We start from the raw sequence: 19,484 nt of genomic DNA, 5'->3' as shown, positions 1-19,484 counted from the left end.
TTATAAGATATATATCAGTCATTGAAATTCAAGTTGAAGTTCAGTTTATAGTAAATGTATGAAAGCGAAAGCATTAAATTAATACATGTAATGATTTCTATTTCTTTTGTAATAAAAAGTGTGTTCATGCAATTCGCAGTTTGATTCACCGGGTCTAGTATTTTGTCGCTCTGATGCAGTTAATTTCAAGCACAGTTCATGTTTTTGTGGCTTTGTGGATTTTGCCTTGTACTGGAATTGTCTGTTTCATTGCTATGACAAGACTTGAAGTACAAAAAGTTCGCCTCATATGCGCTTCAAAATGCATAAAAAGGAGTCTGATTTTATAACAAATTTCTGGGGAGGCCCCCCCGACCCCCACCGCTTCAGTTGCCCCCCTAACAAATCTCAAAGTGCCTTTCCACCTGCACCCCCCCCCTAGACAAAATCCTGGCATCCACCCCTGGTATTTTAGTCCCAAGTAATTTATACATGATTCGGTACGTGATACCGATTCGGATTCGAATTTGGATTCGGAGAAAGAAGAGGCGGCAGTTAATGTAAGCGGCAGTAATGAAAGTCGAAAACTCTCATGCTCTTCATTCTATTCTTCCTAAAATTCTCGACTGCTCGCTGGCAGCTATGATCGTGCGCCGCCTACGCACTCGGCGCACGGATCCATAGCTGCCAGCGCTGCATACTGTCGTACGACATTGCCGCGGTCGCGTGCCGCCTTGCCGCGAACTGCGCGCGAGATCTGCGCGTATAGCGCTTGGATCAAACACCTCTTTCGCAACGCTTCTCTAGTATCCCGTCTCATCTGGCTCTAGTACTATAGGGCCGCGGAGCTATCTTTACTCCTGCGACAGACGCGAAGGGCTTACTCGTAACGAGTACGTATACCTACGTATGTAGTAAGTGTTACGGAGACTTCTTACGAGAGCCAAACCCTCTTCATAACTTAAGATTAAGATGAAAATAACACAGTTACACAAAGAATTGTATTATAGTGATATTATATTCTATATTAATGAGTAAAATGTGTGTTTTAAACTTACTTATAATCGCTGATGATGAACTAAAACACATATTTACAAAGGGGCGTTTGTTCTCTTGTTTTGAGGTTTATCGCGTCAGAGCAAATCAAAGCAGCCAATCAGAGAACCCTTTGCGCATTTGCGGTACGGAAAAAAATAGACGCGCGCCGGTTTGGCAGAAGATTTGATTTTCAACATTCATTGACCCAACATAAAGACGTGTTTTAAATATCACAGAGGCAACTAAAAAACATACGATGCTTTGGTTATTTACGTTATGATACTAGCATCAAATAATGGTAAAAATTAGACAGTTTATAGATATCACTAAGGAGGCCAATCTTCAATCACTGTCGTCGAGTCCAACGTCACGATCGTGGCTCAAACTTGCAGAAGAGGTCTTCTTGTTTGTGCAGTAGTCTAGTATTAACTAACAACTATAGCCCGCGTTCCCTTTGCACGGTTACAAATGTTTGGGCAATAGCATGCCAAAATTGATGTTTCCTCATCCATGCCTAGGCCTATGGTTTGTAAGTTGTTTGTTAGTGCACGCCACGAGTTCCCATGGCAACAACAGTGCGCAGCCGATGCGCAGTAGAGCGCCATCGTCTGACAGCGGTGTATGTATTTGAACTGCACAGTGGCTCCTCATGCGGTCAAAATCCTAACTTACACAATTTAGTTAACCGCAAATGACGAGCCTGGTCCTTTAACATGAATAAAGTGTATGTTTTGTAAGCGCAGTAACAGCGTGCGTATTTTTAATTAATTTATGTTCGATGCTTATTCAGGCCTGCAGCCTATGGACGACCTCTACTGTTGTTCAACCACTGATCTCTATAATATAATCTTATAAGATTATATTATAGAGATCAGTGTGTTCAACACCTAAAAATTGAGCTAGTTTAGCGATTGCTCACTTGTTATAATTTACTGCTTCATATCACTGCTTCATAGCCACTGTTCATAGCTCATAAAAATAGTTAAGAAATAGTAATAAATTGTATTACAATAAAAGTATGCATAATTGGCTTTAATAGATGAGTTGAATTATTACAGTACTGTCTGTATAATTAAGTTATGACACTATTACTAGCTGGAAGTAGCAGTTCAGTTGTCTTTACCGAATACTAGGCTATATCCCGCTCGTCCATGACGTCGTTAGCCACACATGCTTGACGATTGCCCAACATCTATGCCATACTTTGTTTAGTTTTAGTCCATATTCTTGTGAAAAATTCGTTCTATAACCATTTGCATACGACATCAACTATATCGTGAAACTTAGAAGTCTAGTTTTGGAACATTTTCGTTTGCTTGCGACGACAGATTATCGTAAAAAGTCTGTCGATTTTTGGACGGAAAATTTCATACCAGAAATCCAGACAGCCTAGGAATCCTACCGCCGTACCGGGGACGTGTGGCGGTCCACTGGACAAAACATCTGTACCAGGTCGCTAGGCATTAACCCCATATCCTGTCAACATGGGCGACTCCGAAACGGCAGCAGACAGGAATGTAGAGATGTGGAAAATCAAGAAACTGATTAAAAGTTTACAACAAGCTAGAGGGTAAATCTCAGTTTTTACACTGCTACGTTTCTAATATATTATTTACACTTCTTTAACTTTAAGTTCTTAATCTTAGTCAGTTAAATACTAGTAATGCACTTGTAACAGAAGTCCTTGTTTTTCATCCGTTATTCAATACACAGGGCATTTGTGACATACTTGCCAGTTCAGCACTGAGTGCTGGAACTTACTGTATATCACAATTCCTCCAAAAATCTAGGTAAGAGGGTTATCGGGGACACGTGTCGGTGCATTGCCAGTGCATAGCCAAAATATAGGTTGAGTTTTTGCATAAATTGACAGGCAGTTGTAGCCGGTAAATGTTGCAATATGGAATTCTAAAATCGATGCTTAATAACAACGTGCACCAAAGCCGACATACTAGCGTGGATGCGCCACTTGCAAACGGAGCTAAACTCACCTAGCCATAATATTCCAAGGGGGCGTAATGACCTTCTAGTAAGACGGATGGATCGATTGACGAGAGCTTGCATTGTTATTAAATTGACTACGTCACAAATTTTCTATGGTGTATATTTGTAAAAAAAAATGTGCACATTTTTTTACATGAAAAGTAAGTACTAATGGCACTAAATGTATCCTCAAATTCTGACCTGATGAGATTGTTTTTCAACTAGTTAAAAATCAAAAAAATCTGAACGATTTGATATATTGGTCATAGTATTAAATGCTTGCTATTGGCTATGTATGAGTCACGAGTGTTGGTTCACATCGAAAGGAATAGCAAAATAGGAAGTGTAATGCAGCAATTTAACCATAAAAAGTGAACAGAATCACTTACATTTTGTTTTAAAAAAAGTGGACATAATTTTTTTACTTTAACTATTTACGGTGACATAATCACTTTAACTCCGCCCTCTACCTTGTATTTTACAGCAACGGCACCAGCATGATCTCACTCATCGTTCCTCCGAAGGATCAGATCGCACGCGTCGGCAAGATGCTGGCAGACGAACTCGGCACCGCATCCAACATAAAGTCGCGCGTAAATCGGCTCTCCGTGCTCGGTGCCATCACGTCTGTACAGCAGCGACTGAAGCTGTACTCAAAAGGTGCGCCGCGACGCGCCGCGACTGTTTTCAGCGTGCACAATCTTGAGATTGGTCAGCCAAACTGGGAAATCCGCAGTTTTGGGTGGCACGATCGTGCAAATTCCAAGTTTGGTTACGACAGCGGGTCAAACATCAGACTCAGAAACTATCGCAATACTATTGCAATACAGTCAATTCTTCAAATTCCAAATGTCCCCAGAACCGAATCTCATGTTAAACCAGATGATTTTTCAAAAACCAACACCAATCGAGACATGTAAGTCTCCCTACCCCACATACTATAAACCGAATTAAATGGTTGGTCCCGAGGGTTGTCAGTATTGGGAGAGTTGACTGTAGAAAATTGCACTCAATAGTCGCCCGTATTATGCTGTCATTTGTAGGATTGCATGGGAATGTTAGTCGGTGTCAATCTAAAATGTCTGTCACTGAAATTCATTCAAGCTAGTTAAGGAAAGAGCAATATTTCCAAATATTTGGAAATGAATGGGGCATTACCACTAGCAACCATCAAGCTGTGATTTCTTTCCAAGTGTATTTTGTTTGTGGTTAATATGAAAGCATAATTCCTAGACATTTAGGATATTGACATTTTCACAATACATCCTTCTCAGGTTGGTGTGAGCATGGAAGTAGGGTTGTCATCGCACATGCTATTATGACTGTTCTTCCATCGCAGGTAAATTTTCACTTTTTGTTGGCAGTTCCACCAAATGGTCTGGTGATCTATTGTGGAACGATTGTGACCGAGGAAGGAAAAGAAAAGAAGGTCAACATAGACTTTGAGCCATTCAAGCCGATCAACACTTCATTGTACTTATGTGATAACAAGTTCCACACTGAGGTAAGTTGACAGCAAGAGCTGAAGGTCGCTGTTCAAAGTTGAACTTGGGATTGGTTGATCTGTTTCGATTTGCAAATGAGAACAACATTTGCAAAACCCAACTAGAAATTAAATTTAAAGCAACACAAGTAAAATGTTCAGTGCAAAATAAATGTGCTGCATACTCCATGTTAATCGTCATTTACATTACAAACCTCGCCTGCTAATAGCATTTCACCTGTTGACTGAAAGTACAAATAATATGTCATTACAGGTCATAAGTGCAACAGTGATATTCTGGCCATGTGACTCTGGATTTGTACTTGTAGTTCGTATATTTTTGTGTGCCCTATTCAGGCATTTGAGTCCGGTGTAGTGGATTTACCCAGGTGTGTTTCTGCAGGATTTAACCGACCAATAGCAATATCTGCGGAAGCTACATATAACTATTGTTAAGTTACAGTGCACGTTACAAAAGCTTTATTGACATTCTGACTGTATGACTCGGTTCCTTTTGCGCATATTTTGCTCTTCCGTATTCACGTTGTATTGCTCGTTAATTCCACGAGTGGTTTTCCCAACATTGTTTTCTGCAGGGTTTGACCCACCGATGGCTTTTTATAGGCGAGATGGGACATGATATAGCTCTCATTTTTTATAGCGTGCTATGCTGAATCACCCTGACACACGTTTCAGGCTCTCACTGCCCTTCTCAGCGACGACAGCAAGTTTGGCTTTATCGTGATGGACGGCAACGGAGCTCTGTTTGGCACGCTATCGGGAAACACGCGTGAGGTGCTGCACAAGTTCACTGTCGACCTGCCGAAGAAACATGGTAACCACTCGCATCTGAGAGAGTGATCTATGTGCAGCGTCAAAGCTGCATGTGAGGACAGCGTATGCGAAATGCCAAAATGTCCTAGTGACCAACAGCCTACTCTGGCCAACAGTTTATAAACTAGTGGACATTCTGTAGGTGTGGTTTCACTGTGTAACTGCTATTCAAAGGAAATGCCAAAGCTGTCCTTTATAGACAGGTGTCCGTTCTATAGAGGTGGCCGCTAACATGGCTTTGACTGCACTTATGGCGTGGGCACGCAGCTAACGTCATTTTTTTGTCGCTGGCCCATAGGTCGTGGAGGTCAGTCTGCGCTGCGATTCGCTCGCCTGCGCATGGAGAAGCGACATAACTATGTGCGCAAAGTCGCCGAGGTCGCCGTGACGATGTTCATCACGAACGACCGGCCAAACATCTCGGGCCTCATCCTAGCCGGGTCGGCCGATTTCAAGACCGAGCTCAGCCAGTCGGACATGTTCGATGCGGTAAGAGCATAGGGTGCAGGCGATGGTCACGGCAAGAGGTGTGTCGGTCGTTGACGCCTATCGGCACAAGCGAGATACCCACGCCCTTTGCACTGTTGCCTGTCAATCAAGCCAGAGGCCCGATGTCAGAAACAAAATTAGTCTTAACATTAGTCTTATCGTTAACTTTTTCACATATAGGCTGTTGTTGGCAGAAACATGGTGAAGTTACAAGTTTCTTTTATGCAGTGTACACAGGCCCAGTTTATGAAGGAAAAGTTAAGATTAAGACTACTGTTAAGGCTAATTTTGTTTCTGACATCGGGTTCCAGGTGAATAAGGCAACAGGTTGAAAACTGTAGCAGCAAACTAATTGCAGTAGATGCTATCAGTATATGATATATATATATCAGGGTTTCTTCTGAGGGGAAATTAAGCAAAGGAGGTAATGGCCAGATCTTGGCGGCCGCCCGGCAACGGGCCCAGCTCGCGAGGTCGGCGCGGACAGACAAACAGCCCGGCGCCGGCCCATCGCTGAGGTATTCCAGCAAGCATGCGTAGGCACGGCTAATCGCGATGCTGCAGGCAGATGGCGGAGGGCGAGGGGAAACCCCTCTCGATGGGGGGGGGGGGGGTTGAGGGGTCTTCCCCAGCAAAATTTTAAAAATTTGAATGTCAGATTTGATTGAAGGAACATTTTCACAACGGCGATGTTAAATTTGACAACAGCGGTGTGCCACTGTGCCTTATGTATAGTGATGTCACGATCATCGATTATACTCGATCATCGGTTGAACAGTGGCTCGAACACAGCGCTTTTTTTTTTTTTTATTTGAAACAGAAAACTTGAAAAGTGATGAGGAATCAGTTACATGTATTATACACACAGTAGTAAACAGTGCAAAACAAACAGTAAACAGGGCTAAAACAAGCACATACATGCACAACGACGTACATTGCACACGCAGGCATTCAACACCCGAGGTAACCGATTGTAACCGATCATCGTTACTTGGGTCCAACCGATAATCGATTACGAAATTACAACCGATTGACAACACTACTTATGTATAAGAAACCTTGTATATATATAAAGGTGTCAATTTATGTTATATCTGTTTGTGAAGTTTGAACGTGATCCACTATTAGCTGGTTCACACTGGGAAGCTACTTAATTATGTGATCATTAGCTCCCATGCAGTCTGTAGAATAGCTCGATGCTGTCTGTCTTTCTGTCAACAATATGGGCACAAATCTACACAGCTTGATGTGCAGTGTTAATATTCGGGACATAGGGGGGCGATCCAGAAAAATGTTAGGATGTCGAACTAGGGGGTCAAGGTTTAAAGGTTAAAAACGGGAAAGAAAGGTGATATATTCCCCGTAACATAAGCTATAGGAGTAAATGGGGAATTGTGACACAAATGTAAACGGCGTCATGGCGAGAAAAGCCATAACCGTCACAAAATTTGAGGTCACAAGTCGAATAGTAGTGTGGCAAAGAACAGATTTTAGACATTCTATGTGGTCATGGTCTGACGGACCGAGTGTACAAAATTTGTTTCAGTGGTGACCTACTTTTCTCATGACTTTATCGGAAGGACAATGAAATGTACTTAGTTTCCACTTATGTTCGAAAACGTAGCTGGCCTGTGACCTTTTGACCCTCAGGCTCGAGGAAGGTTAAACATTGATTTGTTTGCTGTAAACAAAGGACTGAAATGATTTTCTTAGTAGAGTATATCAATGTCGGCACTCGAAAATCAATACTAGCCACTTTTTGCGTTGTGATCCGTGTTTTGTTGTGCAATTGAGCCGACCAGATTAGTATGGTTCTTAGTGTGCAAGCATCACAAAATTGCACAACCTAAATTTATCAGGAAAACACAATTAGGAGTGATGGGATCTGCCATTTTTAACATTGTTTACACTTTCACCTGGAATCTTGCAGGAACTTTCATTCTCATAATTGAGAATACAGAAATAGATATGTATATATATGGCTTTTTTGGAATATGGCCCAGTAGGCCTAGTACCTAAAACAACCCCTGGTTCAAATGTTACTTCCTCAAATGCTGGACAACTATTTAGTTAACATTCCAGCAAACTCACCAAAGTTAATTAATGGTTTACTTTAGCTTTATTGAAATATTCATTTGTAGTTGTATGAATGAAGTAAAATGCTTGAACACTATTATTTCCAAGGACCAAAATGTTACTATGTGAATGTAACTGTTTCTACTTTAAGTAGGGAAGTGACTGTACAAACCACAGATGCAGGCTACTTTCTGGGTGTCACTATGATTGCCACTGTTTTCGTTGAAATAAAATGTGTAGAAAGGTATAGTGCCTGCATGCGAAAGGTTATTCTGGTTGGATATAAGAGGAACGTGATGTTATTACATATTTGTGTAGAGGGCGCTAGTTGTTGGTTGCGATGGGTGCGAGCAAGCAACTTTAATTACAACGTTCATCACAAAATATTCAAACAATTGACCTCCCGCACGACTGGCCTTACAAGTGTCACAATTCTACGATGTTCCTGATGCCATCCCTGCAACTTTTCATGTTTCAAGTCCTGCGAACACATTTGGAACTAAAATATGTGTTGCTATGCTTAACTGCAATTTAGAGTTTATCAGCAGAGCAGCGGCTCTCAGATGAGCACTGTCGCTCTGTGGCACGTGTCTATGGAATCCGAATGTTTCCTTTATTCACTTACTTGCATCCCACCCTCACCCCCATTGGGGCATAGAATGTTTATGACTGATATGCTTTATCGTACCCTATTTTGGTTAGCCCTCTCCAGCTCTGGAACACCATTGGGTGAAGATTCATATAACCGTGACATGATTTGGGCAAGTTGCAAGTGTCGTTGACGTGTTTTCTTGCTTTTTTCATTGTAGCGGCTTCAGACGAAGGTGCTGAAACTAGTAGATGTCTCCTATGGAGGCGAGAACGGATTCAATCAGGCCATAGAGCTGTCAGCAGAGGTCCTTGCCAACGTGAAATTCATACAGGAAAAGAAACTGATAGGTAACTGGAACTCGATGTGCTGGGTGGCGGCGACAGACAAATGTGATCAACCAAACGTGGTCAGATTTGTACATGCAAAAAACATGGTTGGTAAGTGGGTGGTACAACTTGTGGTTGCTGTGTGTGCATTCCACGTGCCAGATGATAGCTGTGGCCAAGTGCGTTCACGTGTGTCAAAAATGTTGCCTGTTACCATGACAGCACTCCTGATTTTACAGCGTTACCAGGGGGCTGTTGTCAGAAACAAAATTAATCTTAACATTAGTCTTAACATTAACTTCCACTCGTAAACCATTGACAGAAACATCGTAATGTTACGAGAACGAAAAATCCTCGGAAATTTCCTCCTAGCATTACAAGAGCCCATACCCTCTCGTAACTTTAATATTAAGATGAAAATAACACATTTAGACTAAGAATTACAATTATAGTGACATTAGATTGTATATTAATGAGTAATATGTCTATTTTTCTTGAAAAACACGTCACAAACATTAATTATCTACCGTTCGTAAAACAAAACAAAACCTTTATAAATGGCATATGGCATTTGTTCTCTTGTTTTAAATACTTTGCACTGACCACGACTCTCGCGTCTCGTGTTACAGTGTGAGAATTTGTCTTGTTGTGCAGAATAAATTCAAGACCGTGTCGTTTTTCATCAAATATTATTTATATGTGGTTAGCCATCATAATATGCATAAATTACTGTGATGTACAATAAATGTGTATGAATTTCAATTTTGTGATCGATTCTCATCAAATCAGCAGCCGTGTGACATCAAATTATGAAGTTCTTGTTATCGTGAGTTTTCTAATAGCTGCGATGTGTTTGTCAACGCTCCTCTCGTAACATTAACATTAGTCGTAAGTGTTATCTTAGCATTAACATTAGCATTAACTTTATGATGTTTCTGACAAGGGCCCCCTGAGCTCTATCCATAGGTGTTAGATTCTCTCTCTCTCTCTCTCTCTCTCTCTCTCTCTCTCTCTCTGCTTCTCTCTCTCTCTATCTCTAGTTCGATTCTCTCTCTCTCGTCTCTCTCTCCTCTCTCTCTCTCTCTCTCTTCTGCTCTCCTCTCTCTCTCTCTCTCTCTCTCTCTCTCTCTCTCTCTCTCTCCTCTCTCTCTCTCTCTCTCTCTCATCTCTGCTCTCTCTTCTTCTCCAATCTAGTCTCTCTCTCTCTCTCTCTTCTCTCTCTCTCTCCCCCTCGCGCCCGCTCTTCTCCTCCAACTGTTTCACTCTTATCAATTTGTTGTCGAATTTTCAAAAATTCAGTGTTGTTATATCGTACACGTCGCATCTCACTGTGTGTGTGTGTGTTTTGTTGCGCACATACGTAGGACGATACTTTGACGAGATCTCGCAGGACACCGGGCGGTTCTGCTTCGGTGTCGTCGACACGCTGCGGGCGCTGGAGATGGGCGCCGTCGAGACGCTCGTCTGCTGGGAGAACCTCGATGTCGTGCGATACCAGCTGATCAACCACTCTACGGACGAGGAGCGGCTGCTGCATCTCAGCCCCGAGCAGGCCAAGGACAAAACCAACTTCATAGACAAAGACGTAGGTGACACGCAGGCTGGTGCTAAAAATTGTCATTCGAGAAAGTATAATAGACACATCTTTCGTGGATTAATTCAATCGGATTTTGTTTTATTATGTAAAAGCATTTCGTCTCAAAATTTCTCCAAAATATTTACAGAAGCAAACAGTTTTGACTGCTGTACTGCTTTTTCTTTGCGTAGAGCTGAAGATGTCGTTCATTACATTTCTGATATTATTGGCAGCACAATTATATCCAATCGCATACAGATGTGTGCGTTCGTGCGTGTATGCATTTACGTATGTATATATAATTAATATATGCCTAATTTAACTGACCAGATACATTCCTGTGACTGGCCTCCTAGGCATAACATCTACTTTACTAGTCATAAATCTAATCATAATATGAAATGATACTTTTGTAATCATGTAAGCCATTATTTGCTCACTGCCTAGTTGATGCTTTTCATTGTTTATTATGAGATAGCATATAGTAAACTATAAAGGTGATAGCGGATATTATAGTTATTAACTTTTCACTATGGTTTAATTGATTTTTCTTTAGTGATGTCCTGTTTCTCAATATTTATTAAATGAATATTTGTTCTTACATGCTTTTGTCTACAGTCTGGGGTTGAACTAGAGACTGTAGATTTCATGCCTCTGCTGGAATGGCTAGCCAATAACTATAAAAGTTTTGGTGAGTCAATAAGCTGTTCAGTTTTCTCAAAATATTTTACTGCTGTGTTCATGGTGTCTTTGGCAACGTAATAAGATTAAATTAAGCCACCCACGTATGCAATAGTGTGTGAACTTACTCCCTTAGAAGTGAAGTAAAGTCTACCCTGCATACCCCAGCACTAGTTACCTTGTGCAGCTGGCAGCAGGTTTGCACGTGAAGTTGTTGTTGCTAACAGGGTATTTTGTCGTTTGATCTCCAGGTGCTGCCCTTGAAATCATCACCGATAGGTCGCAGGAGGGGTCGCAGTTTGTCAAGGGTTTCGGTGGAATCGGAGGTAGGGTGCTGTTTGTAGAAAACCACAGTCGCGTGCATGCACATAATTGAGCTATCTGTCAGAGCAAGATGACCCTGCTCCCTTTGATATTATTGTTAGGTCAGTCAAGCTAGTTCATTAAAGCAATGCAAAGTCCTAACACCTACAGATTATGCAAGGAAATCCCAGTTGTTGAAATATATGGCACAATATATAGATGATGCATATACCTTTGCTTTACGTGACATTTTGTAAACATTAAAAGGTGCAACCTGTATGAAATCAATATTATTTTATTCAGAACCCAGCGGTAACGTATAGCGATAACAATACATCCCCTCCCCAGATCAACATATACATGGGAAGACCAGATATGTAGTCCTGTTACACACCTAAATCCTAAATCATTTTCAGTTGATCCACTTGTTTATGTATATAGGCTTAGTGCTAGGAAACACTAGGCCAACCGTTTCATTGGCACACACTGTGCATTATTGCATGATATGTCAGCATTTTCTATTACTCGTGTGTTATGTGGTTGCTGGAGCTGATTAACGTGCACCACACAGGTATTTTTAGCATCGTGCGTGCACTGTGAAAGCAAAAAATTTGAATGTGAACTACATTACGACAAAACCTTTTAGATCTTACTTAGAATTAGTTGCAGCTGTTTTTAATGTTATCAAATACCACATGGAACTGATTTGATTTACATCTTAATTAAGATTCTGTCATATATATAAAACCCAAGCATAAAAATAACCTCAAAGTTTTGTGGAATTTGTTCCCCTTTAAGGATACACTTAGGGTTGTATGTGAGATTGTCAAAAGTTTAATACCCATCAGAGTCAAGTCCGAGGTCCGGGACCTGCCGATTTCATGCTCGGATCTTCGCAAATTTCCAAGCAGAAAGTCCATCGGACCTTTCAATAATTTACAGTACTCCACTTTCATCAAATAAAACATTATTAAACCATTGCAAATTGCGAAGAAATAAAGCGAAAGTAGTTTGATTTTTGGTCACTGTCGACATCTAGTATCATATTTAATATTCACGATGAAACATACCAAGTATACCTTATAAGAGTCAAATTTACTGAAAATGTTATCGAATCGAATACTGCAATGTTAGTAGCATGGTTTGTTAAAATGGAAGTTAACGCGGAGGCGCGCAGTTTCAGCATACCGGAAGTAACTCGTCGCTCGTGCGAGTAACTCAGAATGCCTGCAGATTACGCATGTATTGTATCAAACAAAAGTCTGGTTTTGTATAAAAAAATGGACCCATTGTTACCAAACGATCTATTAGTCAAACAAACGTTACAAATGACTTGCAAAATGAAACCGAAACTACTTGTACTATTCAGACCTTCCAAATCTTTCATCGGACCTTCCAAAAATATTGATGGAAAGTCCCGGACCTGCGGGCAAAAACCACTCAGCCTCTGCCCATTTTATTTGATAGATGGCGCTTCTTAGCAGCTAGGTGCGTCATTAGCACGCGCTATCCCAAAATCCACAGCATGCACCCCAACATGCAAATCAGAAACGCTGTTACAGTTGTTTTGAACACGTTGTTGCTGCGCGCGTTTGTTTACAATGTTTACAAATTTTCACAATCTTTTATTAAATAGATGTGTGTTTGATTATATTTGAAGAGCTGTTGTCTTGTAATGCCCTTTACAGTGGTACCTGGCCATAAACCCTGAGTGTATCCGTAATCAAGGGTTTTCCCGTTATGCAAGGTATGGTGGTATATGACGTGGAGGGCATGCACTGCTGACTGTGACGATCTCTTGCAGGTCTGCTGCGCTACAGGGTCGACTTTCAGGCCATCGAGGTCGAAGAGATGTTTGAAGATTTTGATCTGGACGACTACTAGAGCGCCACCTATTGACCGTCGTACAGCAAGAAAGGGAAACTCAGTACTTCCAGTGGATCTGAAACTCTGTTGGGCCAACGAGAGACATTTTCCATTTTACTATTATCGGAAACTTCCGGGGAGCAAAAACGGCGCGCGCCGTCCATTTACCAGTACCGGCCGTTTGTATACTTTGTATGCATTAAGTAGAGTTAATGTATGCAGGTGTGGCCGGAGGGAGATGCAGGACAGTGTCGTGTCTGTATGAGCAGGCTTGCTATCGATCCCACTTAACGTGGTTTTAGGAATTTTCTGTGCCATGCTTGATGCTGTGAACTGCACCTACCTTCACAACCAGTCCAGCTTGTCTTAAATGCAACCCTGGGGTGAATAGGAAAGGCAAGATGGTGTCACCGGGGAGCGGTGCGACAGTGACCAATATCGGTCCCGTGAAACAGCTGTGTGTGCGATTAGATATCGCTTTGCTGGAAGAGTGGCGTCAAAGGCATGTGGAGTGACACCATGTGCTTGTGGTGTGTTGGGGACAAGGGTTGGGGGTGACACAAAAACAACATGTGCTTGTGGGGTGCTGGGGACAAGGGTTGGGGGTGACACGAAAACAAATCGGCCATTCAGATGAAATTTGTGTCGCAACCAATTATTAATTGACACCGCCTTCCAGCCTTCCCCTCGTAGCATGAGTAGTAACCTCTTCCTCTCCCCCTTCCTTTCTCTCCCTTCTCTCTGAGACTGTCTCTATCTATCTATCTTGCTCGCTCTCTCTCTCTCTGTCTCTCTCTTTCTCTCTCTCTCTCTCTCTCTCTCTCTCTCTCTCTCTCAAAATTTGTCGTACTCAAGGGTAAAAGATAGTGTGTTTCCTACATCACAGTGGCTCATGTATTATAGAGATATGGCCTTCATGGTAGACAATAACATAACTTACTATCTGCTTTAAGGAACCATCTGTTTGGTCTTCGGAACAGGAATATCGGGGCATTAAATGTATTTTAGAATGCCTAACCGTTTAACACATTCTGCATGTGTCTTTCTGGTGACATTTACTTGAATTACTTCACGTGATTTTTCTTTCAAAGTAAGATAATGTCCAGTCCCTCTGAGAATGTGCTACATTCTTTTCCATCGTACTCTTGTCCTTGTCAGTATGACATCAATGATAAAAGTGAAGGTGGTGCAGTAAGTTGCAATTTTATACCATATTAAATGTCTGGTAATTGACCTATCTGCCTGGCATGATTGATAGGCAGCTTTAGCCAGTTGCTGTTATGCTAGGACGTTTTAAAAGACAATATATTGCAACTAAGTGCTGCAAAGTCAACAATTTGGTGTATACACATGATGGGAAATGTCTGTAAACTGGTCTAGCTTGTAGCAATAATATCTAAGAGTGGCGTATTTACCTCGTTCAGATGGATAGGTCATCTCTGGAGAGTGTACCATTTCTTATTGTTGTCTTCTGCTCCGCTCTCCTGTCTTTCGATGATTCCTCTCCCCCTTCTTCCGTGCAGTGTATGTACTGTTGTTCTCATGATTCCGTCGTGCTGCCGTGCCTGTGAGTACAATCGTAATCTCAGGTCTTCAGCCGTGGGGTCTGAGGACCTCAGCTGCGGTTTGCGAGCCTTGGCTGGGGGTCTGTGAGCCTCAGTTGGTGTGAGTCTTCTAAATTGGTAATTGAGGCAGGGTGAGCTCCCGCTAGCTTCCAACAGCTTGTATTCAGTATGATTTTTCACATTTCCCTCTTTTAGAGTGTAAAGATCTAGAATCTGGGATCAGAGGCTCATTGTCAAAAACAAGATTAGCTTAACATTAGTCTTGACTTTCTCTCGTAGACGGGACCTCTATACACTGCGTATGAGAAACTCGTAACTCTACCATGATTCTGTTAACGGTCTATGAGAAAGAGTTGACTGAGACTACTTTTGAGAGTAATGTTGAGACATATTTGTGTTTCTCACAGCAGGCCTCGGATTTTAGATAATATATAGAAGTGTATGTTGGATCTGAATGTACGCTAACGTGCCGTGGGGTGGTGGTCACTGTTACAATAATGTGTGGTGTGATATTGTATCATGATCATTAACTTTGCTGCTGTGTTACTGAAGATTGCTGTAGAATTGTAACAGATGTAACATTGTGCCATAGCGTGATATGTATAGCTGTGGCATTGAGGCACGTGACACAACATAGTCACGTAACATGGTGTGCACTGCTGCAGAAATAGATTGTTCCATGCCACTGTCTGTTGTTACATGGTGGAGTGTTCAGTGACACAGTATGATGTACTATGGTGGAGTGCTCCGTAACACAGTGTTGTGACGTTGTGAAGCATTCCAGTACACATTATGTTGTAACATGGTGAAGCATTCCGTGACAAGTGTTGTAACATTGGGCAGCGTTCCGCGACACATTCTGTTGTAACGTAGTGGGTTGCACTAGTTAGTGTGGAATGAATAACCCTGTGGAATCACGCTGTTTTATAATGTGCTACTCACCGACATAGGACACAAAACATTGTTGCAGTTCATCATTATGTTGCGTCAACTGCTGGAAGGACAAAGAGGACAATTTGTACGTGTTATGATAATCTAATTATTGGGTTGGATGAGGTGTTATGAGAAATTTGTTTAAATAGAAAAATTGCGTCCGTTTTTTGAAATAAAAATCATATACGCTGTTCATCGTGTATTATTGTAGGCTATCCTTTGCGCGTGTTTACACGGTAAACGGCCGCTTCGTTGCTCGTGGAAGTCGTAGTCGGTAACAACAAGGAATTATGTGCAGGTCTGCACGCACATTGTATAGATCTGTTCGTGGTAATAATGTTTTCATTCCACAATGTCTCTTTACAATGCGCGACAATTTGATAAGGAAGTTTTATTAATTTGTGCAACTCATACTTAATCGATAACGTGAAACAGGCAAGATAGTTTAATCACTATGATTATAATGTTGTCATTTACATCCACATTGGGGGGGGGGTGTCTATATTCAAGCCGGTACGGGAGATTACGGTATATATTTGCTAATATACTGACTAATCATGTGTCAATAAACTCAATATTCACAGCGAGTATAGCTAAGACATGTGGTATCTAGAATTTTAGAAATTTAATCATCTGTAATTCTCTTTCGCGCTCATATATTTGCGATTCGTGCGCAATAAACTCAATATTCACAGAGAGTATGGGGGTGTCTATATTCAAGCCGGTACGGGAGATCATTTGCATAATATATTCTAGATACCTATAGACACATGTCTTAGCTATACTCTCTGTGAATATTGAGTTTATTGACGCACGATTAGTCAATATATTAGCAAATATATGCGTACCGTAATCTCCCTTACCGGCTTGATTATAGACACCCCGATTCACATTGTAGTACGGTATTTCGTGCTGTGCTGTGGACGTAGCGACATCTAGTGGTCGCAAAGTAACGAAGCTAGGTATTATTAGAAGGACGTGTAGCGATGTGTATGGTACGCAAAGCAAAGTGAGAACAAAAACATTCGAATTATACGAATTTATGCGTTTCCAAAATTCCATACATGTTGTGCATGAAACTATGCTGGCTATGCTCTATGTTATTTTCTTTGGCACGGCCTATCTATGTCTCCAGTTGCAGATTATACTCTGCTGCGAATATCAATGCACTACTCAGCTCTTCTTATTATATCAAGAGCTAATAATACTTATTAGGTATTATGAGCTCTTGATTATATGAAGCTACATAGCATAATGTGAAGCTACACAACATTCCGGTCACTTGCGTACGCTAGCGGGCTACACGAGCGAAGATTTATGGCAGCCGACAAGACGAACTCAAACTTTAAAAAAATGAAAATATTTACTTATCACCATAAATTACATACGCGTAAGCACAGGGGGAACGTGAGACAGTGAGCGCAAACATTCATAGAGACATGCATCCGTACGTGGCTGTAAAATCAATGCAGCAGCCGTACAGCGTAGAATAGCATCTTCATCTTCGCATCCTACATTAGTAGCGATCGCTTGTACGCGCTACTGGACACAGGCGGCCTGGAATTACCGCTAGCGCCTTGTTGCTCGCTCGCTCGGTCGCTGTCCTTGCAAGACAGCAGGGGTCACGGACACCCACGCGCCCTTCAGTCGCAATCAATACTACCGCCAGGTGGAGGGCGGGTGTGCGCGTGTCCACCTATGCGCGTGTCCTGTATTCATGAATCTGGCAAACGTGTACAGCGACCACCGACAGTCATTCATATATACGTACGTCTACGCATGTAAGGTGGTTGGGTAGGGTTAAGCTACAGATGATATTTCACTGAGCCTGATTGCGGGTTATGTACGGGTGGGTCGTCGCTATCGGCTGCGGCCATGGCGTTAATCCAAACGCGGCTGGTTGCCCGTTGTTATAGGAAAATGGGAAATTCGTTTTTCAGCAGAGAGAGAGAGAGAGAGAGAGTAGATAATAACACAGTAGTGTTATTATCCACTCTTGATATATATACAAGAGCATATAAAGAAGGATCTTATATACTTATAAGATCCGTCTTTATATGCTCTTTGATATACTATATATATATATATATATATATATTATATATATATATATATATACTATATATATATATATAATATATATATATATAATATATAAAGAAATATATAGAGAGAGAGAGAGAGAGAGAGAGAGAGAGAGAGAGAGAGAGAAAGACAGACAGACAGACAGACAGACAGACAGACAGACAGACAGACAGACCAGACAGAACAGACAGACAGACAGAGAGAACAGACAGACAGAGAGACAGACAGAGAGAGAGAGAGAGAGAGAGAGAGGAGAGAGAGAGAGAGAGAGAGAGAGAGAGGAAGAGAGAGAGAGAGAGAGAGTAGAGAGAGCAGAGAGGAGAGAGAGAGAGAGAGAGAGAGAGAGAGAGAGAGAGAGAGAGAGAGAGAGAGAGGAGAGAGAGAATGAGGGAGGGGAGCAAGGAGAAGGACAGTCCCAACTTAGATAAAGACAACGGCGTAGCTAGTCTGGCCAACCAACAAAGCCAAACCATTCTCGGCAACTTACCGTGACGTGAAGGTCTTGTGCTACGCCGACGTAACCTAGCTGTATATATATGTATATATATATATATATATATATATATATATATTATATATATATATATATATTATAATATATATATATATATACTCTGCTCTGACTATGACATTACCTTCACGAGCTTGTTTTAACATGCCCTTGCACACACCTCTATAAGTATGCACGCTACCCTGCCTTTGAATTGAAACTTCTAAGTACTTGCCCTTCGCTGTTCATGAGCTCGGCATTAACCCTGACTCACTGATACAAAGGGCATCCTCAACTCGCTACGTACAGTATCGATCATCGCCACTACATATACATACATCGATATTGCAAATTCGCGAATCGCGTCTCTGCCATCGCTCCTGAGCTCGCTCTCTTGTGATATGCGGTAAAAAAGGCTATAAATAAATTCTTATAGCGAATGATTGAATGTTCACAGAATATTCAGGTAGATTCTAGTCATCGTTATGTATAAGACTATGCAGCATATACCCCCCCCTCTCTCTCTCTCTCTCTCTCTCTCTCTCTCTCTCTCTCTCTCTCTTTCTTTCTTTCTCTCTGTCGCGCTCTTTCTCTCTCCCTCCTCTTCTCTCCCTTTCGGTGTCAGAATGACAGCGAACGAAAGCGGAAGAGTTGAACCTAGACATTCAATACGTTGCCAACAACAATTTAAGCCATGCAATAAAGCTTTTCGATCATTTTCGGCATCGTCACATCTAATTGCATGTCTTGCGTGGCGATGTTCTAGCATTACACGCCCGCGCCGATACCCTGGAAAATTTCCCACCCACGCTGCGAACTAATAATACACCAATTTCATACTGCTCAGTATATATATATTCATACTATACTATAGTGGGGGCCCGGCGTTGCCCGGGTGTCTTTCGCAACCAATATATGATGTGTTTCAGATAAAATAATAGCAAATAAGAAGCGCTATTTGTCTAATGCAGTGGTGGAGCAATGAGTTATTAATGCCACCTGTCCCAGTGACAAGTGACAAAGGGTTAGGAAGCATGCGCTTAGCAGCAGCAGCAGCAGCAGCAGCAGCAGCAGCAGCATCAGAAGTAGTAGTAGTAGTAACAGCAGCAGCAGCAGCAGCAGCAGCAGCAGCAGCAGCAGCAGCAGCAGCAGCAGCAGCAGCAGTAGTAACGCAGATCATATGTG

General features: G+C 41.7%; 1 protein-coding gene across 1 annotated transcript; it reads left to right on the top strand.

Annotated features, from left to right (window-relative positions):
* The first annotated feature begins 2,151 nt into the window (after positions 1-2,151).
* Positions 2,152-15,919, top strand: LOC106815169 (eukaryotic peptide chain release factor subunit 1). The gene is made up of 10 exons (XM_014819600.1): positions 2,152-2,587; positions 3,485-3,660; positions 4,365-4,504; positions 5,180-5,318; positions 5,616-5,806; positions 8,692-8,821; positions 10,165-10,385; positions 10,995-11,067; positions 11,309-11,383; positions 13,165-15,919. The coding sequence occupies exons 1-10, from the start codon at positions 2,502-2,504 to the stop codon at positions 13,242-13,244; spliced, it is 1,311 nt and encodes a 436-aa protein (XP_014675086.1). The 5' UTR covers positions 2,152-2,501; the 3' UTR covers positions 13,245-15,919.
* The last annotated feature ends 3,565 nt before the right edge of the window (positions 15,920-19,484 follow it).

This window comes from Priapulus caudatus, unplaced genomic scaffold (genome assembly GCF_000485595.1).
Source record: "Priapulus caudatus unplaced genomic scaffold, Priapulus_caudatus-5.0.1 Scaffold1054, whole genome shotgun sequence".
Classification (NCBI taxonomy): Eukaryota; Metazoa; Priapulida; class Priapulimorpha; order Priapulimorphida; family Priapulidae; genus Priapulus; species Priapulus caudatus.
This window is presented reverse-complemented; position numbering and strand designations above follow the sequence as displayed.